At 35.6% G+C, this 27,322-nt stretch overlaps 1 protein-coding gene across 1 annotated transcript; it reads right to left on the bottom strand.

The window, feature by feature from the left end:
• Positions 1–1,653: 1,653 nt before the first annotated feature.
• LOC132562762 (late secretory pathway protein AVL9 homolog) lies at positions 1,654–17,391 on the bottom strand. Its single transcript, XM_060227522.1, has 15 exons — positions 17,237–17,391; positions 15,743–15,863; positions 14,570–14,655; positions 14,099–14,170; positions 13,464–13,620; positions 12,922–13,001; positions 12,348–12,417; positions 10,611–12,121; positions 9,795–9,929; positions 8,891–9,032; positions 7,933–8,013; positions 7,376–7,490; positions 6,896–6,949; positions 5,564–5,652; positions 1,654–4,359 (listed from the first exon to the last, which is right to left on the bottom strand). The coding sequence occupies exons 1-15, from the start codon at positions 17,315–17,317 to the stop codon at positions 4,286–4,288; spliced, it is 2,868 nt and encodes a 955-aa protein (XP_060083505.1). The 5' UTR covers positions 17,318–17,391; the 3' UTR covers positions 1,654–4,285.
• Positions 17,392–27,322: the final 9,931 nt, after the last annotated feature.

The following is a 27,322-nucleotide window of genomic DNA, read 5'->3' as shown; positions in this document are numbered from 1 at the left end:
TAACATTAAATGCTATCCCATGTTTTAAGAACTGTAACCCGTTTATATACAAAGAAATTATGCTCAAAAATCTAATTTCTCTACGTGTACATACACGATAGTGGACTTTCCTCTCCCCCCTGGGGAAATGTGAGACTCTGGGGTCATGAAATTCACAATTTTGGTAGAACACCTCAAAGACGCATAATATTGTATAATGTAGGTCTTTATATGTCCCTGAGCATCTTTAGACTCCTCCTTCAATGAAGAGCATTTGATTCTATCATGCCTTGGTCTTGAGAAGATTCTTTTTTTTAAAACTCAAGTCAATTTGACCCCGCCCCTCATGCCTCCTGGGGGTGAAGTACCATATCATTTACAATTTTAGTTCAACTTTGGAAATGGAAGGTTTTATTGCAAAATTTCATTGAAAATAGTGCAAAAAACTTCCAGCAGTCAAAATGTAAAAAAGTTTATGAAGCAAGACACCCGACAAGGAGCGATTGCAATAGGTCGAAATGATTGCTGTGTGTTACGATAACCAGGGGCTTGAGCAGTGTTTTCTGTAACTTTTTACAATATGACATCCAAATGTGTGACTTGTTTCTACCACAATAAAGAGCTATCATGATGATGAATTGATGTGTTTGTACCCAAATGTGTTCAACAACGATATCAGTTGTGGCATTATGATATGACCTGTAGTGAAATGCTGTTTATAAACATGTAAAACTGACATTTCATAAATACTTGGAAATACAATAATTCATTTCAAGTCCCACCACCTTGAATGTCTTCAAAGAAACAATCATGAACATCTTACTATGCTTTAATTTCCATAGGTGTGTGATTTGGTCTTTAAATCAAAATTTATGTTGTCATCATATCAAAACGAGTTTACAGTTTATTCCATGTGAGGTATAAATGTTTTATACAACGGTTGTAATGATTACTTGAAGTCTTGAGAGTTGAATAACACTTATTTATTGTGGTAGAAAAGGTGTTTATACTTCTATATAAAAAATCTAGAAAATAATTTTTAGAATTAGACAAACAAACAAAGAAAATCCAACACATTCAAGGATTCTATTTAATTCAAAATCCACCAAATTTTCAGTGTAACATTGGTTTTTCATATTCTGCATTAAATAAAATCATGTTATGTCCTCTTCACTTCAATGACACCAACATTGTCAACATGATAAAATAAACCGTGTGGATAAATGGATTTATGCTTTGAATCTTTGTTATCACATCCAAATACAAATAATAGATTCCAGTTCATTTCCCATTTTAGCATTGACATTAAACATAAAATTAATCTGTATTTAACCCTGATGAAACATTAAATTTTCCACTCCAATACATGATATAATTAAATACAAGTACATATTGATTATTCTTCCCACCAAATTTTGTATGGTTTTCCTGCATTAAATAAAGCATGTTAGGTATCGACATTGTGTACATAGGCAGGTTAGGGTACATCTTGTAAGAGATAGATTACTATGAATTATTCAAAAGTTTCCTTTAATTTCACAGTGGGTAATTCCTGTACATGAGAAAATCAATTAAATCGTAAAAGCTTACAAGTGTAAGATGGAACAATGTTGAAAGTAGATGTTATCATGCATTATATATATATATATATATATATATATATATATATATATATATACCATTCTTTACCATGTAACACTTGAACACACATGGCCTGTACAAATATGACATAATTAAGGACATAATATAGTTTATCATAATGTACAGTAGAGACAAACAGTACGATTTCATCGCTTATCAACACCAAATATGTCCGTAACATACATAAAACAATATACATTTGTCAATAAATAGAGCTGTGTCATACGATATTTGATAATTATTTTACAATCAATGACATCTGGTTTAACGCTTCATTAATAAAATAAACATAATTTTTCCCTGCAATTCAGTAGGTTACAGGAACAACCACCAACGCAGCACTATCAACAAGGGTGATATTTGAACTTTCACTGTTACTTTACTGTATACAGGGAAACATTTACCCAGGTTTTTCTCTCTCTTGTATAAAGATGTTCATATTCACCTACTTATGACCAGAGTTAAATTTGCCCTCAGACACTTTAAACCATATATTTCAGCATTGTAATCTAAACCTTTTGAACATCTTTTACCATTGCCCTATTTCCAAAAGGGTAGACGTTTCCCTGAATACAATATCTTCTTCTTAATTTTCAGAACAATACAATCTACATTTAATATCATACACGAGACTTGACAAACGTTTCCATCTCTGTCATCTCAGATGGGACATCATTTTGAGTAACACATCTGGTGTTACCAAAAATAATTTTAAAATTTGTGTCAGATGAAAAGTGGAAAAAATGTAATTATTTCATTTTATATACAAAATTTAACAATTGATTTTATCTGAAGAGGTAATATATACTGTATGTACAGTTAGAATAAAAAGAAACAAACATGTAGGTCTTCTCATGATTCTTTTCACAAAATCACATTTGAACCAAACGAAAACGTTCATCCAAATACTTCAGACTGTGATTGTAGTTCAAAGTGGACAAATTAATTTGAGGATTAAATATATGTATATATATATCAAATGATTCAAATGTACTTGCATTCTCCAGATGAACTGATAACAAAGAAAATTTAACAGGAAAATGTAAGCTTTTCTAATATTTTACTCTCTTCAATATAATTTTCATGAGTTCCACCTAATTTAGCAACATAAAGGAAACATTTCCTATAACAACAATACAACAAGGTATACACATTCACAAGACCGTAATATGAACTAATTTCCAAATGTTCAGATATAATTTATAATATATATCTAAAAAAAGGCATTGCAGAGTCAACAAATATTTACTGGTAATGGCAAGATCCAATAGTCATACATGTATAGACAGAATTACCAAGAAACCACAAAGCATAAAAGTCATCTTCAATTCCCACATCAACAATAGATTAATCCCCGACAATTCATTTTGTGTTTTTAACGTTACCCGTCTTGTGGTAGATATAAAGTAAATGTATAAGAAAATCTTCTGTAGGTAAATAGACTCGATAACAACAAAACAAAACATGTTCATCCAGTAAAATAAGCTATTTTGCTTTTACCACTGACTGAACAACATTCATCATATCCGGGAAGATTATCTCTTAAATTTTCCAACAAAATGTATTTGTCAACCCTCCTGTATTTCCTAGGAGTCTCCCCGACTTTCTTTTTTAGTTTTTGTCCATTATCTTCATGATTATTCTTTAAGTTCCTTATACCTCACATCTATCATAGAGCAAAATACAACCAATAAATTCTGAATCGTAAGCTGTGTGAAACTTAATGAATTTGTCGGACATTTCTGAAGTAAGTTTATTCATCTTTGATTTTGTGAGGGTATGGATTCAAATGCCCCATTGTGTGGGTTGGGTTTAATAGATCAAAGATCTGAGAGTAGGAGCAGGTCTGGAAGCATGTTAATTGAATATATAGAAATTTCAAAGAGGAAAGAAAACCTTGATCTACTCTCTCGTTCAATATACTCAATACTTTAATATGAATTCCAACATACAGTACATTCATATATGTTTTCCAAATAAACTCGTTAAATCCAGATTGCTAATGATCATTACAATGTATTTCAACTGCAAATGCATATGATTTTGTAAATCAATCTTTCCTCAACATGAACAAATCAGAGATCATTGTAAGCACACAACACAAAGCACTGTAAAATCTAACGTTATACAAAACAGTCCTCTTTACAGCTATTATTATCACTAACAGCCCCGTAACAACGTCCAACAATAAATGATACACCAGGTGTTACCGTTCATAAATGACATCAAGTCTTTAATCACATCATACTTATCCTGGCATTAGGGGCTCAAACACATAATCTCTGACTTAAAAGACAGGTGTGGGATTGTTACATGAATGATCAAGTGGCATTGGTTGTCATTTGTCTTGAACTGCGCTATATATGGTTGAACTAATTGCCAGGCATATCAACAGGGGCACAATACTGTACAGGTTTTTTCTAACAAAAGCCAGGGCCAACAAGAATCTTAACAATCAGTTCTACCTATCAAAGTAAAAAATAACCATAACTAACTACTCCAAAAGTCAACAGTTGAGCTATAATGTGCCTTTAATATCACGGTGGTATCAACATTCAACAGCAATGATCTTCGGCCTCGCTCAGTACTACAAGTCTGTAACAACTGTAGTATTAATATGATAAATACCTAACGAACAATTCTGTAACCCTGTTATTGAGCTTGTTCAGTTTTGTTCCTTGTTGCTCTTACTGCTGAACCAGGAGGACATGGCTGACCGAGCTTGAGTTAGGGCTCCTCCTACAACAATGTAACCATACGTATCTACATGAAGGTCAAATGAACAAATGTGAAATAAAAGTGATTATACATAGAGGATATTTAATACTTTTCAAATGGAATATCACCTATATTATCTATCTATAATATTTTTTGAGAATGGTACAATATCAACATTTTCTACAAGTGGGAATATATGAGTGATTAGAGGTGTCTTGGCAGCCACCATTTATTTGTTTATTTGTTTTATGCAAGTTGAATCTTTTCTCTTCTTTCCTCTGATTGGTTCCTTTATCTGCATTTCAGTATTCTCCAATGTGGTCCAAAAATTAATTAGGTATTGCTGTCATAATGAAACTAACCTCTTAATCAGCTGATAGTCTAAGTAGTAGCATTTTAGAATGATCAGTGCTGTTGTTGAGAGAAACTTAGAGTTAATTGTGTTGAAAACAATTTTAAATGTATAGTGGCAATGACCTCAACCTTAACTGACATTTGAAGATGTAAATTAATCCAAAAAGCACAGTCACGTAAGAAAGTAGTGTATGATGTTTGAGTTTCATAAGCCCAATAAAACTATCATTTTTGAGCAGAAACAGATTTGCTGTTTATTGTAATAAAAACATATATCTTTGATCAAGTATTCACATCAAAAAGCAATCCCAAAGCAAGCCATGCTGGTAAGGAATGATTATGCGAAAATTAAATTTATACCATCCACATCAATTTCAGTTATTTAGCGAAAACCAATATTCATAGTTGCAGTGAACTTTACCTTCAAACTTTTTATGACCCAAAAAGTGTAACTTCTAAAAATATATTGATAACAAACTTTAACAGCCAATACCTAAAATTGCCTACTATTGGCCAATTTGTTTTCCTGATAAGTCCCAAAACAGACAATGCACAACCATAGTGTGACCTTAAGGAACACAAATGTCAAATTTTAGAATGACCCATTCAGTACTTTCAAAGAAACAGAAAGATGGCAGGCTTCTGGCCATATTATTCTCCAATTACCGGTAGTACAAAATAAAAAATTCACAACCAAGGACCTGAAGAGGACTTAAATATGAAATTTGAGAATGACCTAAGTAGTACTTGTCAGGAAATAAAAATAATCAAAATATCATAATCAAAGTCCAAGATGCTCAATTGTCAGCCATTCTATATTTTTTTTCTCACCAAGTCATATTTCATTGATAATTAACAAAGTGGGACTGACCTACAACTTTTCCTGTTTGAAGAACGTATTTGCCAGTTTGAGATACTGCAGCATTAATCTTCTTGCCTCTCTCTGTACTCTGCATTGTACTGTTGACAGAAAATATACAGACTCAGTGTAAGTAATGGGATGCATCAAGAGTGTTCAACAGAAAAGGAAGGTTTGCTTGAATCATAAAAAGAATACTGGGTAATAATTTGTTATGGAAATACAATTTTATTCAAAAATGCTTAATTTGATTTTCTCTCAAAGTCAATGTCTGATTTAAGTTAAAGAGCCAGATCCACTCCGTTATAGATATTTTTTCATATTTTATTGACTGGAAATATTGTTGTATACTTATAGATAATATATAAATAAAGACTTGTATAAAGTTTCGAACTTGAAATTGAAAGGGTACCGGAGATATCGGTGCCGGAATAAGTCTCATTAATCAACACCAGGATATGAATACTGATGAGGAAAAGTCATGTGATACGTTCAGATGCGGTCAGAACCAAAACAAAAATGGAGGAAGAGGTGAGTAGTATGTCCATGTGACAACGCTTGTAAAGAAATTTTACTGATAAATGCAATCAATACTCTATATATCCTGTATGGAAATCATCTAACATATGTAGTGATCACATCTTTCAATGCTTAGATATGACACAAAAACATGCAGATTACGAGAAAAACTATGATTAATTGCAAAGAGGTCCTTAAATTGGGGCTACGATACGGTAACAAACATATAGAACATCGCGAAATGGATCTATCTAAAGCGAATATTCGATGATAAGAGTATTTATGAATATGATTTTAGATTGATACTACATGAGAGAGCCAAACAGAGAGCGATACAGAGTATGAACCAGTCATCTTCCTTCTTTTCACCTCAGAGTCTGTCAAAACACGTTTTCTTCCCCGCTTCCCTCACACGCTTTCTGCCATGTTGGAAGATGGCAGATTTATTTACAGTTCTTTGCGCATGTGTCAGAGGGCAGGACTTCCCGCATAATTATGAATAAGCACGGAGTGGTTTTGAATTCTTTTTTAAAACTATTTATTACATTAGATTGGTTGCGATTTACTTTAAAATTGCGGTATTACAGAGTTAGTCAGAACTTTTGCTACCCAAGAAAAATAGAAAATCATGAATTTTATTTGGTATAAAATAATATTGGTCGAGGAGTGGGTCTGGTTCTTTAATAACCAGCCTACAAAAAACAACGCTTTTGCCAATCTTTATTTAAACATTTCTGAGGAAAGTTTAATGCAAGTTTTACTCTGCATGCAACATTACTGAAAAACACAAATCTTACAAAAAACATTTAGTGTAATATTACTTACTGTGACAGTCTCATTCTGATGTCAGACACTCCAAGATTACCATGGTATGGATGTCTGTAACGATTAAATCAACATCAGAATATGCATTTCTCTGCCATGAAGGGTTACAGACAGCCGGTAATCGAACTTAATCTGTACCCTTCCAACAAGAAGCAGTTTACTAAATTTCATTTTGATAACTCAAAGCATAACCGAAAAAGTTCGGAAAACTTTCGTACGGACGCCGCTGCGTGGCGACAGACAAAGTGATCCCTAAGTGTCCGCCAGCTCTGCAGGCGACATAAAAATACATTAATCTGACAAACTTGCCACTGCCAAATTTCAGTTAATTCATAAAATCCTTGATGCTATCACCTTTGTTTTACAGATATATTTTTGAAGGGTACTACACTGTAAATTTCAATCTAAAATATTTGCTGTAATTGAAGCAGGAAACAAAAGGGCGAAACATACAAACTTTTTCTAATAATCAGTACTCACCCTAGGGCAATATCCTTCATACCCTCATGTTCTGTGCTGGTCCACACACGGTAGCTATGTGTAGTTTTGAATGCTTGGACAAAGGGCATACCGAAATCTTCTTGATGTTTTACATCTAAAAAGGTAAAATATCTATATCTAAATAAACCTATGAAATGCTTTTATCAGAGTTATCTTAGTGAATGAAATGTTAAAAGTTACACAAATGTATGGAAGTAATATAGAGCTAATAAATAAACAATGAAATTGAGGGATCCTATACTGCAATAAAATCAAAAAATAGTACGAAGATAAAATTACTAAAAAAGTATAAAAAAAGTATACTTTGGTATACATCCTTTTGGTATGGGATACAATATACCCTTTTGCTACTTGTCACTGTGTTCATTTTATGAGACTGAAAATTTTTTCTAAACAAGCATCATGCCGTGAGTAAACTTGAACCAGAATGGAACAAAAACTGGGCCGAAATGAAAAGATGTCCAATTACACTTGTATGTGAAACCTTTTTTGATGTTTAAAACCAAATCACACTCAGACTGAATGTATTAACATACCATCTTGGTGACAGCTGACAAGGAGAGATTGGAGATAGATCCTGAACTGAGCTCTCAACCACTCGTCTCCACCTTCCCATTCTGTCACATAAATCATCAACATTATATACTGTTTACAAGATAACTGGATTTAGGTATATTAAAATCCAGAATATAAACAAAGATTTTTCTTTTCTACCAGAACAGGTCTTGACATCCTACTATCAAGCTGTTATTTTCCCAGATAAACTTTCCCTCTAAAGCCACTTTCAGATGACTTGGTTGAAATCATCCAAGTGGTCTGCAATAATTTTGCTACACATGAACACACATGTACCGAATGTTAGGTTCGTCATGAAAAGATCAAAATGCATAGTTTTAGAATTTCCTGTTAGGCATAACAAGACAATATGAATATAACTAACCATTCATTTAACTCATATCTAACAGTATAATGCTTTTGAAAATATGTGCGTTCACCAATCCTGCTATAAGCTAAAATTCTGAAAATTAATGATATTCAGGAGGCTAGTTTTGGATAGGTACAGCTAGGCCCCTCAATCTACACATGCCGCAATCCAGCCTCATTCCTGCTCAGAACCTAGCATTTTTCTTGGTGGTTTAACCAGTCAAGTCATTTCAACTGTTTATGCAAAAGTGACCTTACTTCCAAATAAACCAGCATTTTTTTTCAAACTAGTAACCAACAAAATCTTTCATATTCATACCACAAATGTTTGCCTCTTGGTCTTTGGAACAGATTATCTTCCAAATCTAAATCATAGTTATACACGTATGGTGAGAATAAAACTGGACTAAAATAATAAAAGCCAAGACATTTTACTGATATTTCATGCTAATTCTATTCTGTGTTATCAATTTCAAATTAATTGAAAAAACACATGATTGTGCAGCCCTTATATATAGCTGGAAACATATATCATAACACCAAGCACTGACATAAACATTCCTGACATACCTGTACCATCAAAATTTGCAGCATCTGGATCTTCTTCAACAACTGCCTTAACAATAATTTCTGCAAACCGCAGATCAGCCGTAGTAAGACTCAAGACTTTCTGCAGCTCTTTGTCATGGATATCCACCCGACTCTCCATAGTCTTATAAAAAAAAATAGATGTACTTCCGGAATAACAAAGAAGAGGCCCTAGAAAGTGGTCCCAACCTGGTTGGCTTAACAATTCAATGATTCAATTCATCACAAAAAAATACTCAAAACAAGATTTTTTTTAACAATTCATTGTTAAATTCTTTACTGTGTCTTATGCCTTATCTGCCCATACGAGGTGTGTGAGCTGGACAACAAGATCCATGGGCTAATAGAATGAATAAAAGTTCTTGTAACTCAACCTTTAAAGCTGTTATGAATCAACATGTAGAATATTTAAGGGTGAAATCATACTTGCACTGACGAATGTAGTGTATGAGATGGTAATAATATATACGGAACCCACTAACTTTTTTTTTAGCTGTACTATAATCCTATGTACATTTAGGTCTAAAATGGTGTGACGAGATGATTTAAAGATTATAGATAAAAAAATACACAAGATGGTAACAATGTACTGAAGTCAATTGGGCTACGCATAATATTCACTGGCTATGCTGTAATGTCTATATCTTTATTGCGTGGTAACTTAATATCATTGGTGAAAACTGTCTTATGACTCTAGAATGTATATTGATCATTAGAAAAGCTATTTAGATTTTTAAAAAATTGTCTGTTGATAAAACATCATATATTTGTAGTGAATACCAATCAAGGATTTTGTTGGTAATACAAAACAAAACCCCCAAAAAACTTTGATTTGTTTTGTGACTAGATTAGCTAGGCTAGATAGATGTTGATTTTAGTTACTTACATCAATAACAACATCTGTCAAGTGTCTCTTCTGCTTGAATAACATGTTGGTGGCCCCAATGACAAAGGCTCGAATGTTGACATCCTGCATCAGGTCATAATATTGTAGAGACAGGTATGGGTGGCACACATTTCCCTGAAATATCAGATAAACTAGACATAAGAGGAGAATATACACAGTAAACAAGGGCTAATAACATCTGTGGGACTGGAGAAGAAGCTGCGTGTTTTTCAAGATGGCTGCCATATTGGATATCACTGGCGGATCACTGAAAAGCATAACGATGAACAAAACACATTTATGATGACTAAGGTCCTTCAAAGTCAGATGACCTTAATACAAAGTATTAACCCAACCTTTAATCTGTACCTGTAAGACATAAAACAGAATATGCTTTACTGAATTAAATGCTAATTAATCTATCTTTTAAGATAAAAAAATATATCAAAACTTTCTTATACATCGATAGATTTTGAAACTTGCTTTCACACTGATAATTCTAACTTCACTGACTCTGGTAACGATTCCTATCTCCCATTTCCTTAAGCCAAATAATTTTACCTTTCAGTCTTAATTGTTTGGCCAAAGTCTGATAGAAAATACTGTCATAGATTTTTTTTCCATTTTCAGGAGAAAACTGAAGTTAAGATTTTGATCTGGGCTATGTTCAAGAAAAAAAAACGTATCCAAGGACTCCAGGTTTTGTTAATGAGTAACAAACACAGAATTTAATTCCTAATTTGCTTAGAAGTTACGGGTGCCGAAACCATTGACAACTATATCTTTTACTGGAATTAACCTTACAGGCCATTTTACCTTAGAGAATATGACAAGTGGGAAGCCACAATCATCTTGCTGTAGTCTTGAAGCAAGATAAGAGTTGGACATTTCGACCATTTGTACATCACCAGGGCTGTTGTTGCTACTTTGACCACTGCTACCTCCACGTTTTAAGCGCGATGTCTTCTCTCGCACTGTACCAAATGCTGAGCTGAGTTTGTTTCGTAGGGCAGCTGCTTTACTCCCAGGACTAGACAATTTTCCATCGCTGTCTTGAAGACTGATTTCATCCAGTGATTTATCTCCATCAGACTTTTTACTGCTGGTTTCAGAGACAAGATCCACTTCCATTAAATCACTACTAGCTACAACGGCCTTGCCATCCTCACTAACTTTGCTGTGTTGTCGAGTTAAATCTTTTTTCCCAGACTCTAAATTTACTTCATCAGCTTCCATTGCATTATCAGAGTTTTCTTCACTACTTTCCTTGTTACTGGACACTAATTCATGTTCAATGGATAAGAACAGTCTATCTTCTTCCCAAGAAAAACAATCTTCTTTATCGATCTTCTGAATACTTTCAGGAGAATCAAGATCTTCAACACTATCACTTAGTTTGTGTTGCTGCAAACCTTCCCTGTCAGCTTCTAAATTTACAGACAGCTCGGGGTTTGATGACTTTTTTGCAGTAGATTCGGAGTCCATTTTCTCCAGCATTTCTGAGTACTCCTCCATGTCTATGACAGAATCACTATTCTGGATTGTGCGGCCTGTTTGGACAGCCTCTATATGTGTAATAAAGTTAACATTAGCTAATGGGTTGCTGTTCTCTGACATAACAACTTGTCCAGGGGAGGTCACCGGACTTGGAGATGAGGAATGGAAAGAGCTTCCTCGAGACCTATTGCTGGGCACTTTAATCTCCCTCGACTTTGTAGCCAATATAAAACTAGTCTCATCCTTCCTAATATCAGTATCACAACTGCCATCTAGATTGGACACATCACTGTTCTGGTCCTTAGTGGTTTGGTCTTCCGATTTCTGTTTTTCATCAGAATCGCATTCTACAGCTGATTTCTCTGTCTTATTTGGTATCAAAGGAAGTTCACTATCTTTATCACACTTTACATTTGAAACATTTACAGAATCTTTTTCCATTATTGCACTTTTATCTCCACCACTTAAAACACTATTACTGTTTATGTTGTCTTTGTCTTCAGAGGCACTGGAATGTAATTTTGTGGAATCTGAAGTATAAGATTTGTCTGTAAGTGGATTACTTGTCCTGGAATCTTCATCATATCCCCTTGGTATTGTCGGAGAATTGGGTTCTTCAACATTGAGCTTAGATACTTGTGTGTCTATGGTTAGCTGTATTTCAGGGTCGAGGGAGACTTTAGGGGAGCTTTGTCGTGAACTATCGCTGTGATAGTGAATTTCTAAAAACTCCTCCTCATCACTACCAATTTGTGTTGGCCTCATTGTTGGCGAAAACTTCTTACTGCTACTACTAGATGTAGCTTCTTCTAATCCAAACTCTATCATACCTGTAATAGGAGTATCATGTAAAGGATTACTGTTTGTACTTTGTGCATAAACATAACATAAAAACATACTTTTTCATAGCTAGCTGACATGATAAATGATATTTGCTCTTTAATTTCAATATTGAATATAAATTAAAAATGTCATGAATCTCCTAATGCAAGTTTAACTTTAATCTCTTATAATCAGTTAAAACCTAATTTTGATTTACACTACAGATATACTTACCAGGAAACAAGGAGAGAATTGAAAGCAATGTATTACACAATTTCTCTACAGGCGGGCCACTGAACAGAACCTGAAAGGGCAATAAAGATGTCATATAAGTACAGTGTTTCTTCCACAGATTTGACTTAAAACATAACTTTAAGAAAACTAAATGCATCAGCTAAAAATAAAGCTTTTTAATAAAAAGGCCAGAAACAAAAAATGCAAATAAATGCTCTTTCAAGGTCTTCAGAAAAACCAACAGTAAAAGTGTATGTGTGGGCAAATTCAATATTCTACATCTAAACTTTTATACATTTTTTTTAGTCTTAATATTCAAAATAGATCATTTTTGGAAAACCAATGGAAAATAAAACTTATTTATAATCTAGATTTCTGAAATGAGATTTAGAAACTTTTCGAAACATCTGAAAAATAATAACATTTCAAAATAAGTAATCATCTATTTTCTGATGGTGGACTACAGTGATAAATGTTTCTTGATCATCAACTTCACCAAAGCTTGAACTTCTTCACAAAATTCTAGTTTCACAAATTTCTAGTACATATGCATGTACAGAATAAATATACTTACCCTGCGTTCCAGCAGTATCAGTTTGAATAACAAGACAATTTTGTGTCTGAATTGACATACAACGTCCCTCACAGACATACCTATAAGATAAAAATATATATGATCTATTACAGATATACATATGATGTACATATAAGATAAAGTAAATCTAACAAACACCTCTGTACACTGTACATAACAATATCAAAGTTCCAGCAAAGTATCTAGCAATATAACACGTCCTTTCAACAGCCAAAGTCATCAGTAAATATTGTTCAAAGATCATAAGGCCACTAACAGACCATCTGTCATTACACTGGTATAAAACATCTGTGCACAGTGTCCTGTCAACATCACATCAGATAACCATTATTACTACAGGCTTTAAAATCCTTGTGCAACCTTTTTACTGTTGTGAGTGAATCAATTGCTATAATATTTAGTTGTTTTACAGGATAAAACAATCAGATACATGTCACATGAACATTCTATTAAATTTTATGTACAATGATTAAAAATTATAAGTTCTGACATCTAATATCTTTAATTTGATAAACACCTACCCATGAACACTCTAGACCCATCTCTTACACCTTCAGTGACTGACATCGTGAGGTTCCGGTAAGTCTCTTCCAATAATCCCACCTTAGTGAAGTCTCTCTCCTCAAAGTAGGCATGCGTAATTAACTCCAACTTGGCTTTCACTAACCCAAATAGAGGCTGAAGGAGAAAAAGATACCAAGTATAACAATGTGTCATAATCTATTTGAAGCAAATTAACAAAGACAATGAAACATCACTCAGAGGTGTAAACAGACACCATCTGGTCTATTGAGAGGATAGCAGTAGGCTGATGACCAAACAGATCAGTATTAAAGTATTTAATTTCATATCTCAAATCTTGTTTTCTATGAAATATACAAAAGGGGAAGCAGTAGGTGTACATTCAATTTCCCTATTTGCTGGGTAATCAATTGACCTAGGCTTACATGGTGGTGCCATCAATGAAGCAAATGTTTAAAACGTCTAACCTCACTTTCTCTTTCACCAGTTCTGATTTTTTTATGGTCACTGTATTAATTAGTTGTCTTAATTGTCTCTTTTGCAGATCACATGAATTTTGTAGTTGTATGGAAACACTTCATTTACTGCTGCTCATACATCAGGTAATTAATCGTATCAGACAACATATACTTACCAATCTACTGAGAACACACACACTTTTCTGTACTGTGCTTCTGGTCACATCAGCTGTTTTATTCACCAAGTCCTGGAGTGGTTATCCAAAGTAAAACAACATAGATGAAAGGAGTTAATGTCAAGCAGTCACTCAAATCATTAATTCATTCAACTGATTATTGTGATTTTTTAACACATTGGAAAAGGATCTTTAAAGATAGTAAGAGCAATTCATTTAGATAGGGCATTCACATATACATGGGATTAAATTACGCACAAGCATGCCACATGTACAGGCCAAAATATCATGATTTTTTTTAGATTTTTTTTATAAAACAATTAAACTTGTGTATATTCACATCAATATGCTAATACCAATGAAATATTTGACAGATTTCATCTGTTATGCAGAACATGCAAATTCTGTCTATATGTCTCGTCATTTCAACCAAAAAATTGTGTTGCTTAATTCATTTCTAAATGCACTTACAGAGGCGTCCATCTGTCTGTAACATGCAACTCCATACACAGTGGTACAGTTCCCATCCCGTGATGGCAGGTGGAAAAATATTGTGTCTTCAAAAGAGTTTTAACGATATAATGTACTCATTGGCATAAATGTTCAACTTTCAAGTCAAATTACCAGCTAAGCGTCCTACACACAATGTCATTTTATTCCAATAACTGTGGTTTATTTTGAGAAAAAATAACAGTGCAAGCTATATTTTGGTTGTATATTATCCACACGTATGCATAAGATAATCTTTACACTTTCATGTTATGAAATAATGCCCAAAAAACAATGTCAATGTAAGCTTATTCATTGATTATCTTTTTTGTTTTTTCATTCTCAAATATAAGCTAGAATCAATCCATTGATATATTGAGCACAAGAAAAACACCAAGAAATGACATGAAAGGCTTTGAATAAAACAAATTATCGCACACTCTTATTTAAGATGAAATATTTCCACACATGTTGTATTCTAAAAATTCCTTAAAGCCTGATTTTAAGTGCCTTGATAGAGACAAGTCAAACTGTCAAATTGCTTCCTGATGTATCAACAGATGGATATTTTAACTTGAATTTTACAATTTAAGAGGTATAAGTTTATTCCGTTTTAATTGATGAGTAGTGTACAGTATATGTGCTTGATATAGTTTGTGACAGATCTAATTTCAATATATTTTTTATTGAAAATAGTATAAAAATGAATACTCATATTTTTTCAACGAATAAAAACATCAGAAAAAGTGCATTATATACATGCATAGTTGCCCATGTATTATTTGATATGTACATTTGTACACGAGCAAAATCTTTTCCACATGAAGTATAGCATAGTTCAGACCACAACAATCACAAAATATAAGCATTCATAATGAAACAACTATGAAGAGAATTGCTAAAACATAACTAATACATGTACTTTGACACGATAATGACAACATTTAACACGCAACTAAAATAAACTGAATTACAATTTCTATAGTTATGATTCGAAAATCATGATCTGGACCGACAGTGGGTATCTTTCTTTTACAGAATATTATTTAGGCTGCTACAAGTATCATGTACATTTTGATAGTCCCCTGTTACCTAATTTTCATCATTGCAGTTTAATTCCCTTACAACTGGTTTTTAAGGTGAACTTGCTTGTACCTTGTATGTAGTTGTGGGCACCATCAGGAATAGCCAGGGATGGTAGATGTTTCCAGACTTCTGGTACCTCGTGACTATCAACCTCATTTCCTGCTATCAATGGTGGGTAGGAAAACTCTACCTGTATTTTTAACAGCAAATACAATATATACATAAATTTAAGTAAAATTTACATAGTATCACATATAACATCTGTATTACCTTATATATCAGCAGTGTATGTTTTACAGCCAAAAAAGGCTGTTTCCTTTTGCCATCTGTTTTCAGAAAATCCCACTTAAATTTTTCCCAATTTACATATATTTACAGCCTGCTGTTAAGACAATATGGAAAAAACATGGTGTCTTTTAGAAACTGCATTGCATATATTATCAAAAGGGTAAAAAAAATTAAGACAATATACAGTAGAAGTTTATCACAAGATTGTTGTGTAATTTACTGAATATCTAATACAATTTAACACGATAATTTGTGAACACAGCCACAGGCATACAATGCCTCTGTGTAACTATCAAGATTTTACATAAAAAGTTATAAGTTGCCAATGTAATGTCATCTCTATATCTCAGTTCTAGATTTTGCCAGTGGTTGTCCAAAGTGATTTCAAATTCTCTCATGTTATTTGCCCAAACAACTTTATCATGGAGACTGTTTCATTGACGGTTCTGAGCCCAAATGAGTCTACATGTATATGTAGTTTTATATTTCTTTTTCGTGATTGGATTACAAATGAAATAATGTGGCTGAGATGACATGGAAAAGTATATTGGAACATTTACTTCCGATTAGTAATGTCAATAGGAAAGAAGTTCTTATAACACAACAAGCATGGTGTTCTGATGACTACCTTGTCATCCTAATCAGACAACTGACCAGTGTGAAGCATACTAACACTGACAGATGTAGTATCTAAGATGGCAAGGTATCAAACATTTTTTTTCTTCTGTACTGTAATCCCACATACTATTTTTAAACTTAGGGGTCATAAAGGGCTCCATCCTTCGTGTATATTTTCACTTACTTGACAAGTGCTCTAATGCTAGTAATGGTCTTACCCTAAGAAAACAACTTACGGGATACTTTGAATTATCCACATGTGTTTGCACATGTGACTGATATTTCAGATTTTGAGCATGAATTCCAAAACCACTATGCTTACATCATCATAATATGTAATATTAAGTAGTTTGTGAACTCCTGGTATTTATAATGATAGTCATTTTCTCAACAGTCCTAAGAACAAAACAAGGACTTGTTGGCAATTGGTGTTTACACCGTTACACAGTCACGGGTATAATTTTCACCAACGCTATCAGGCATATGACAACTGCACAACGTTTGTGACGTATCTACGGTAAACAACGACAAACTTATGACTGAAATGACCATACAGTCGTAACGAAGCTCGTTCAATCAATTAGCCAGTTTGTAGGCAGAGGGAGTTTCCAACCTAAACAGCTAAAGGCCATGGACGCCCTTATTCGATCTTTTTACCTGACAACCCTTCTTGTGGTGAAATCCTATGACCACCACGTGTAGTACAGGTGAGTCCCTTGTTACATCTACACCTGCCATCTTCTTACATCGTTCTTGCTCTCACTCTGCCGTGTTTAGTTTGTAAACGAAATGTCATCATCGTCTGCCACAGAACCCATGGGCTAACTTCCGGGCAACACTACCTTTGTGACCCACCGATAGTATCCCTGAACTTATGAATAAGATCAGAGGTGCTCCGAAAATCAACATGCTGGATTACGTACGGTATCCGTAAGGTGATTGGTTAGATGAAACAAAATGTAACGAATCGCTGAAGAGCTTTTTAAATTGATTCTTAAAGATGCATGCGTATGTTTCTCTCCATACTAGACAGACCTGAGCACCACACAGACGTGATATTATATATGAAATACTGACATAGATAATAATCACCAACTGATACAGAAAACAACTGCAATACACGACGTTATTAGAAAACACAATATTGTAATACTGTAAATGGAAACGTACTTTTGATTTAATGGGAAAATGGCTATAGCAAATGGTGTGATCAAATAGGTAACAGTACTCTTGCCCACTGGACTTATATAACAGTTTTTTAAAATGTTGTAGTAGGATATGGTAAGAAAGGTCTGGACTGTATCGTCAGTTAAAATATGGTAAAAAGGTATGGGTTGTATGTATGGTAATGTAGAATGGGGTAAGTGGGGTCTGGGCTGTATGGCAAGGCGGAATGGTGTAAGCCTGGTCTGGGCCTGTATGATGAGGCGGAATGGTGTGAGTGGGGTCTGGGCTGTATGGTAAGGTAGAATGGTGTGAGTGGGGTCTGGGTTGTATGGTAAGATGGAATGGTGTGAGTGGGGTCTGGGCTGTATGGTAAGGTGGAATGGTGTAAGTGGGGTCTGGGTTGTATGGTAAGGCGGAATGGTGTAAGTGGGGTCTGGGCCTGTATGGTAAGGTGGAATGGTGTAAGTGGGGTCTGGGCCTGTATGGTAAGGTGGAATGGTGTAAGTGGGGTCTGGGCTGTATGGTAAGGTAGAATGGTGTGAGTGGGGTCTGGGCTGTATGGTAAGGTAGAATGGTGTAAGTGGGGTCTGGGTTGTATGGTAAGACGGAATGGTGTAAGTGGGGTCTGGGCTGTATGGTAAGACAGAATGGTGTAAGTGGGGTCTGGGTTGTATGGTAAGACAGAATGGTGTAAGTGGGGTCTGGGTTGTATGGTAAGACGGAATGGTGTAAGTGGGGTCTGGGCCTGTATGGTAAGGCGGAATGGTGTAAGTGGGGTCTGGGTTGTATGGTAAGGCGGAATGGTGTAAGTGGGGTCTGGTCTGTATGGTAAGACAGAATGGTGTAAGTGGGGTCTGGGTTGTATGGTAAGGCGGAATGGTGTAAGTGAGGTCTGGGCCTGTATTGTAAGGCGGAATGGTGTAAGTGGGGTCTGGGCTGTATGGTAAGATGGAATGGTGTAAGTGGGGTCTGGGTTGTATGGTAAGGCGGAATGGTGTAAGTGGGGTCTGGGCCTGTATGGTAAGGCGGAATGGTGTAAGTGGGGTCTGGGCTGTATGGTAAGATGGAATGGTGTAAGTGGGGTCTGGGTTGTATGGTAAGGCGGAATGGTGTAAGTGGGGTCTGGGTTGTATGGTAAGGCGGAATTGTGTAAGTGGGGTCTGGGCCTGTATGGTAAAGTGGCATGGTGTAAGTGGGGTCTGGGCTGTATGGTAAGGTAGAATGGTGTGAGTGGGGTCTGGGTTGTATGTTAAGATGGAATGGTGTAAGTGGGGTCTGGGCTGTATGGTAAGGCGGAATGGTGTAAGTGGGGTCTGGGCTGTATGGTAAGGTAGAATGGGGTGAGTGGGGTCTGGGTTGTATGGTAAGATGGAATGGTGTGAGTGGGGTCTGGGCTGTATGGTAAGGTGGAATGGTGTAAGTGGGGTCTGGGTTGTATGTGTTATAGGCGGATTGTGGTAAGGTGGGGATATGAGGGTTGAATGTGTTATAAGATAGATTGTGGTAAAGTCGAGGGATACGGAGGTAGAATGTGTTATAAGACAGATTGTGGTAAGGTCGAGGGATATGTAGGTAGAATGTGTGATAAGATGGATTGTGGTAAGGTCAAGGGATACGAAGGTAGAATGTGTTATAAGGTAGATTGTGGTAAGGTCAAGGGATACGAAGGTAGAATGTGTTATAAGATAGATTGTGGTAAGGTCGAGGGATATGAAGGTAGAATGTGTTATATTATAGATTGTGGTAAGGTCGAGGAATATGAGGGTAGAATGTGTTATAAGATAGATTGTGGTAAGGTCGAGGGATATGAGGGTAGAATGTGTTATAAGTTAGATTGTGGTAAGGTCGAGGAATATGAGGGTAGAATGTGTTATAAGATAGATTGTGGTAAGGTCGAGGGATATGAGGGTAGAATATGTTATAAGATAGATTGTGGTAAGGTCGAGGGATATGAGGGTAGAATGTGTTATAAGATAGATTGTGGTAAGGTCGAGGGATATGAGGGTAGAATGTGTTATAAGATAGATTGTGGTAAGGTCGAGGGATATGAGGGTAGAATGTGTTATAAGATAGATTGTGGTAAGGTCGAGGGATATGAAGGTAGAATGTGTTATAAGATAGATTGTGGTAAGGTCGAGGGATATGAGGGTTGAATGTGTTATAAGATAGATTGTGGTAAGGTCGAGGGATATGAGGGTAGAATGTGTTATAAGATAGATTGTGGTAAGGTCAAGGGGTATATGAGGGTAGAATGTGTTATAAGTTAGATTGTGGTAAGGTCGAGGGATATGTGGTAAGGTCGAGGGATATGAAGGTTGAATGTGTTATAAGATAGATTGTGGTAAGGTCGAGGGATATGAGGTAGAATGTGTTATAAGATAGATTGTGGTAAGGTCGAGGGATATGAAGGTAGAATGTGTTATAAGATGGATTGTGGTAAGGTCGAGGGATATGAGGGTAGAATGTGTTATAAGATAGATTGTGGTAAGGTCGAGGGATATGAAGGTAGAATGTGTTATAAGATAGATTGTGGTAAGGTCGAGGGATATGAAGGTAGAATGTGTGATAAGATAGATTGTGGTAAGGTCGAGGGATAGGAAGGTAGAATGTGTTATAAGATAGATTGTGGTAAGGTCGTGGATATGAGGTAGATATGATAGAATATGATAGAATGTGTTATAAGATAGATTGTGGTAAGGTCGAGGGATATGAAGGTAGAATGTGTTATAAGATAGATTGTGGTAAGGTCGAGGGATATGAGGGTAGAATGTGTTATAAGATAGATTGTGGTAAGGTCGAGGGATATGAAGGTAGAATGTGTTATAATATAGATTGTGGTAAGGTCGAGGGATATGAAGGTAGAATGTGTTATAAGATAGATTGTGGTAAGGTCGAGGGATATGAAGGTAGAATGTGTTATAAGATAGATTGTGGTAAGGTCGAGGGATATGAAGGTAGAATGTGTTATAAGATAGATTGTGCTAAGGTGTATGAAATGTGTTATAAGATAGATTGTGCTAAGGTCGAGGGATATGAAGGTAGAATGTGTTATAAGATAGATTGTGCTAAGGTCGAGGGATATGAAGGTAGAATGTGTTATAAGATAGATTGTGCTAAGGTCGAGGGATATGAAGGTAGAATGTGTTATAAGATAGATTGTGCTAAGGTGTGTTGTGTTATAAGATAGATTGTGGTAAGGTCGAGGGATACGAAGGTAGAATGTGTTATAAGATTGATTGTGGTAAGGTCGAGGGATATGAAGGTAGAATGTGTTATAAGATAGATTGTGCTAAGGTCGAGGGATATGAAGGTAGAATGTGTTATAAGATAGATTGTGCTAAGGTCGAGGGATATGAAGGTAGAATGTCTGATAAGATAGATAAACTTACAAGAAGTTTTTTTCAACTTATATCAATCTCTCTTGTTGGCCTGGATGAAAGGACGCGTGTAGTCCTACTGTGAGAGGAAATTTGAGTGGAAGCGGAAACCCAAAATACTTGGGTAGGTGACCCTGTACCTTCACACGTCCGTGTTGACAATCAAACCCCGGGTGTCTGGGTGAAAGGCAAGTGCGTTGGTGTGAGGAATGTTGGCTGTATATCGTAATGTGAAATGTGTTAATGAGGGGTCTGGGCTGAAAAATAAGGAAGAATGTGGTAAAGAGGGATCTGGGCTGTATGGTAAGATAGAGTGTGATAAGAGGGATCTGGGCTGTATGTAAGGATAGAGTGTGGTACGAGAGATCTGGGCTGTATGTTAAGATAGAGTGTGTAAGAGGGATCTGGGCTGTATGTTAAAAACATAGTTTGGTAAGAGAGATCAGGGCTGTATGTTCAGATAGTGTGTGGTAAGGGGGATCTGGACTGTATGTTAAAATAGAGTGTGGTAAGAGGGATCTGGACTGTATGTTAAGATAGAGTGTGGTAAGAGGGATCTGGGCTGTATGTTAAGATAGAGCGTGGTAAGAGGGATCTGGACTGATATTAAGATAGTGTGTGGTAAGAGGGATCTGGGCTGTATGTAAGGATAGAGTGTGGTAAGAGAGATCTGGGCTGTATGTTAAGATAGAGTGTGGTATGAGGGATCTAGGCTGTATGTTAAGATAGAGCATGGTAAGAGAGATCTGGGCTGTATGTTAAGATAGAGTGTGGTAAGAGAGATCTGGTCTGTATGTTAAGATAGAGCGTGGTAAGAGAGATCTGGGCTGTATGTTAAGATAGAGCGTGGTAAGAGAGATCTGGGCTGTATGTTAAGATAGAGTGTGGTAAGAGGGATCAGGGCTTTAAAACTCGGCCATTATAAGTATTTTGTCTGAATACAGCATATTACAGAAATAATTGACAATTTGGTACAAATAAACGTGATCACGATTCATCAACAAAAATTTGCGGAAAACCAATAGTTATTAATGTTTTATTCCTTTATAATACATCCGTACCTACATTTATTGCACACTAATTAGAAAATACATAATTTCCATCCAATTAGAACTCATTTACCTTCTTAATGTTATGATATTGATTATTCACTGAAATTTCTCAGAAACGAGTCTGGTGATTGTTTCCCTGGAAACACTCCAATATGTTTTCATACAATAAGATGACGGGAAAACACAATTGTAATATAATTGACTGTGTCCTCATATTTATTTTGACCAGAACAAATAGTTGACAAAAGCCGGAAGACATACAACAAATCACAATTTATCAGGTTATCCCTAATTAAGCAACTGTTACCAATAATTATTTCATTAGGTCACGGTGACCCATTGCTGTCATGATTTGTTTGTCGTGCGTCGTGCTTCGTGCGTCATTAACTTTTCACATATTCAGCTTCATCTCAAGAACCACTGAATGGATTTTGACCAAACTTGGCACAAAGCATCCCCATGGGAAGCCGCTTCAAGTTTGCGAAGAAAAAGGGCGTAGACCCAATAGGGGCCCCCAGGAGGGGAAAAAGGGGGTAAAATTAGGTAAATCTTTAAAAATCTTCTTCTCATGAACCAAGTCAGATTAAGTTCGTATGTGATATTTAGGGTCTTTATGGCAAGTTCTACAAAATTTGCGAATGAAAAAAAAAATCGAGTCGAAAACGGCCCCACTAGGGGGCGCTCAAAAGGGTCGAAAATTCAACTTTGACCGATTTCAACCAAATTTAGTAAACAGCATCCCTTAGTGAAGGACATATGAAATTAAGTTGAAAAAAGTGATAAGGTCCCCTTTGGGGCCCATAAGGGGTGTAAAAGGGGCCATATGTAAAAACCTTCTTTAAATGACTTCTTCTCAAGAACCAGTGGATGGATTTTGACTAAACTTGACACAAATCATCCTCATGGGAAGCCGATTCAAAGCGAAGAAAAAGGGCGCGGCCCCAATAGGGACCCCAGGAGGGGGAAAAAGGGGGTAAAATTAGGTAAATCTTTAAAAATCTTCTTCGCATGAACCAACAGTCAGATTAACCACTGGGTGGATCATGTTCAAACTTGGTACAGATGTTTTACACACGGTCCTGCACAAGTGTTGTTACATTTTTGCAACATTTTTAAAATCACCAGATTATTGACATATATTCCTCAGGTGATCGTTAAGGCCACTTGGGACTCTTGTTAAAAATAGTTGAAATTTTCAGCCAGAAACAAGAGTACAGCGGGGCGGAGCAAGATAAACGTCAACCCCCGGATGTCAACAATGTTGAAAAAGGGTTTATTGTACCGAAAACAATTCAAATATAGAAATGGCAATGAGGAGTCAAGACAGTGCTATAGCTCGTAATGATCAATTAATTAAATCTTGAAGAAGTCAGTGAAAAACTGAAAGAAATCTGTATACATAATTAAAATTCTAGAAACAAAGGCAATTGCTCCTTCAGAAATTGTTGAATCAAATCGGTCGTGTAGGGAATTAAAAATTCATGCCATGATGATTAAGCCTTCCAATTTTGAAGGAAATCAGTTTAAAATTGAGAGAGAACACCGAACAAGAGTAATAATAGGAAAACAACAAGGGGCAATAACTCTTCTACAAAAATCAATTCAAACTGCCGTTTAGGAAAACATAACTTCATGTCATTGTGATCAAGTTTACTAAATTTGAATAAAAAAGTTTTTGAAAACTGTGGTTCGAGGAGATCGCTAGAAAAATGTTTGACGTGCAAATAAACTGTGTAGAGATACAGCGATCAGTTAAAAAGCCGGTATTTCCGCTTGTTAATTAGACTAACCCCAGTATATAGAATATATGAATCATAAATAGAATTGAGCTTTATAATTATGATTGATCGGACATGTCTGAGTCTTGGGTTTCAGGGAAAGGGTAGATAAACAAGAAGGGAATGCGGAGAGTACTCAGTGGCTGGTAGCCAGTCTTCTTGCTTATGTACCAAGTTAAATTCGCCAGATTCAAAAGAAACAATTTGACGAAAATAATGGGGAATGTTTTAAGTCGTCAAAGTGGACACATTTAGAAACAATCTCAAGCATTTCTTTGTAAGATATGTAGATGGACGTATATTTTATGCTCATTAGTGTACCATAGGTTTCGTTGTTGTATACATTGTTCACATTTGATAATGTGACATTGCTGACTTGGATGGACATTTACATGGCCACTGTCGTCGATGAAGCGGAAGGCGCTTACTCTTCCGGAGCACATGGTCTTATTCTCTTTGTGGTTTTTCAGGAGTCTCCATGAAAATCGTTCTTTTAGTCATAGTTTTGCCTTGGTTTATTGAATTTGAGTTTGGAATATGATTTTGTTAACATGTGTGTATTTTTGTTGTTTTGTTAACATAAAAATTAGTACCAAGATGTGTGTATCAAAAACACTAGGTCCCCGGTTGCAACAAAATTCTGAAGTGGGACATTAAAATTTTACAGTCTAAGGCATGTGCTGATTGCAGGCACACATTGTGAAACATTTATGTCTTCAACGTCATAATGGGTTGACAGTTTTGCTATAGTAATTATGGACAATGTCATCATTTTTTAAATGTATGTAAAAGGTGATATTCAAGGAGAGAAGGTCAAAACTTTAGGTACCACAGGAAAGGCCTAGCCACGAAAAACACACACGCCAAATATGAAAGTCCTACATCATAAGATGCAATAGTTATGGAAAAGATTAAAGTTGACAAACAAACAAACAAACAATATGCCCTTAATATTTTGATGCGGGTAGAAAAAGAAACATCGTTTATTTCTTGCTACACTGTGTAGGCACAGATTGTTTAAGATTTATCAGAAATAAAAGTATCATAAACATTCAAACTTTTACAATAGAAAGGGAACAACTAGTCCGAAAAAAAAATCTTGGGTGAAAATGGCGAAATCATGTGCATGGTAAGCAAACATTAACGCGGAATCACACACCGACCGTCTTAGACCGGTGCTATCATGCATATTCGGCCTTATGTACGCGGAGACATGTTTATAATTCCATTTGTCCATTGTGCCATAAAAAAACCCCAAAATGCATAGACATTTTTCATTTTGAAATAAGCACGCGTCACACAAAAGATCTATGTTCGAAGCCTGCTATACTCTATATACATACGATACTACATTGGTATAATCCGTATAGACAGGATTTTCAAAGGACTAAAAATCGTACATATGTCCATTCAATTATGCCGATGAAACGGCATTAACATTTAAAGAATGGATGATTGTGCGTGTTGGTAACATAAAATGAAGACGTTATAGTCTGACATCAAACCAGTTTCGTTTTAAACATTTCTCAGGTACACCTCACATTTTTTTGTCAAACGATTTTGTAAAGACACTTTCAAATTACCTCGTTAGTATTTTCAATGTCAATTTACGTCATCCTGAAACGATGAGATCTGAGTTTGGCCAGTAATCTTATGTTAGATAATAAAAAAAACCAACAGTTTTCTTACGTCCTATCACAGCTGTGTTTTTGTTTTTAAGCTTCGTGTTTAGGTATATCTGGTACACGTTGAATAGACTCTGTATACGAATGCCTAAACTACAAATCAGCAAATTAACCCATTGGCACATCATTTGGTTGCTATGGTCACCATATAAGAGGCAATAAGAGAGAGAGAGAGAGAGAGAGAGAGAGAGAGAGAGAGAGAGAGAGAGAGAGAGAGAGAGAGAGAGAGAGAGAGAGAGAGAGAGAGAGAGCCGTTGTTATGGAAACATAACATGGTTTCGGATCGGTCAATCGGTCAAACTTGAAAAAATGTCCAAATATGCTGAAAATTGATTATGCTGGATTTGGAGCATGGTAAATGCAAAATATGGAAAATATTATCGTATTTTCCCTAAAAAATGTTGACATCATTCGGTCGCTATGGTTACCAAATAATACATGTAATTAGAGAAATAATGTCCAGACATTTCTAATCATGCCTTATATTTCGACTCTCCGATGTCAAATTGACAGAAGACTACGGACAAACCAACCTTAACCGGCAAGGATTGCACCATAAGTAGTCGCCTCCTTTTGACTTGCAGTGCGTTATAGAAGGCAGAAACTCTCCCCCTCTCCTGCACGGGTCGTATGGGCAATGCAAAGCGATATAATATCGCACTTTGAAGTTGAACGACCAACAGACTTCTTTCACATTCCGACTGACGCTTGCGACTGAATGTTTTATCAAAGGGGGAAAAAAAAAAAACAAAAAAACAAAAAACAAAAAATCAAACAAAAACAATTCGTGGAACTAATGGTTTGCAATAATGGCAGTTAACGTAAAATGCGATTACGTTTAAAATGAAAGTGCACTTTATAAAGAAAATTTGATTGTTTTCCCCCGATTAAGTAACGAAGAGTAAAAAGTCATATTAATATATTAGTTTTTTTAAAGGACCTATTCATTGATTATAATGCTAAGTTTTAAATGGTTACAACCTTTCTAGTAAGCTTACCAAGAGTTCAAATCATGCTGAAGTTTGTTTAATTCGAAAAATTATACTTCAATCAGGATGTGTTTAGGTCAACACCAGCGATAACATTTTTCAATAATCAAACTCAAGTGTTTGATAGGTATAACGGTAACTATGGAGGAAAATCCATATTCACAATACGTAAACTAAAACTCTATTGAAAGTGGAATATGTCTGTCCTGTGTCATCCTTGGAAATTCCAAGAACACCAGGAGGACTTCTAAAACATTGATTTAGTGCTTTGTAATAAGATGAACAAGTTCTATTATGAAAATGAGTGACCTTCAACACGAAAGCAATGCTAAATACAGTTTAGTATGGGATGTACAAAGCATAAATATAGTGTTTGAATTAATTCAATATTGCGTCAATATAAGCCTACAAAAGATACAGAAACGGATGTGTGTACTATATTTCATGCAAAACCAGTCTGCGCTATTACCCTATAGGGTTTTGTACACTAAAATATAAAAGTAAGTTAGGCAGAAGAAAACGACGAAAAGTAACAACCTAGTCCGCACACCATGACATGGATAGTACAGTTACTGCTGTGGTCTGATATACTATTCTGCATTCTTCATGTCAAAGGTAATGTTCTTTACATCAAATCATTGGGTGCTAAGACGTGAACATCGTGCTGTAAATTTCCTATACTCCTTGCTGAAATT

Source organism: Ylistrum balloti, unplaced genomic scaffold, assembly GCF_031769215.1.
Source record: "Ylistrum balloti isolate Yb309-2 unplaced genomic scaffold, AGI_CSIRO_Ybal_v1 Utg371506, whole genome shotgun sequence".
NCBI lineage: Eukaryota > Metazoa > Mollusca > Bivalvia > Pectinida > Pectinidae > Ylistrum > Ylistrum balloti.
Note: the sequence above shows the minus strand (reverse complement) of the source record. Positions and strands in the feature narration are given on the sequence as shown.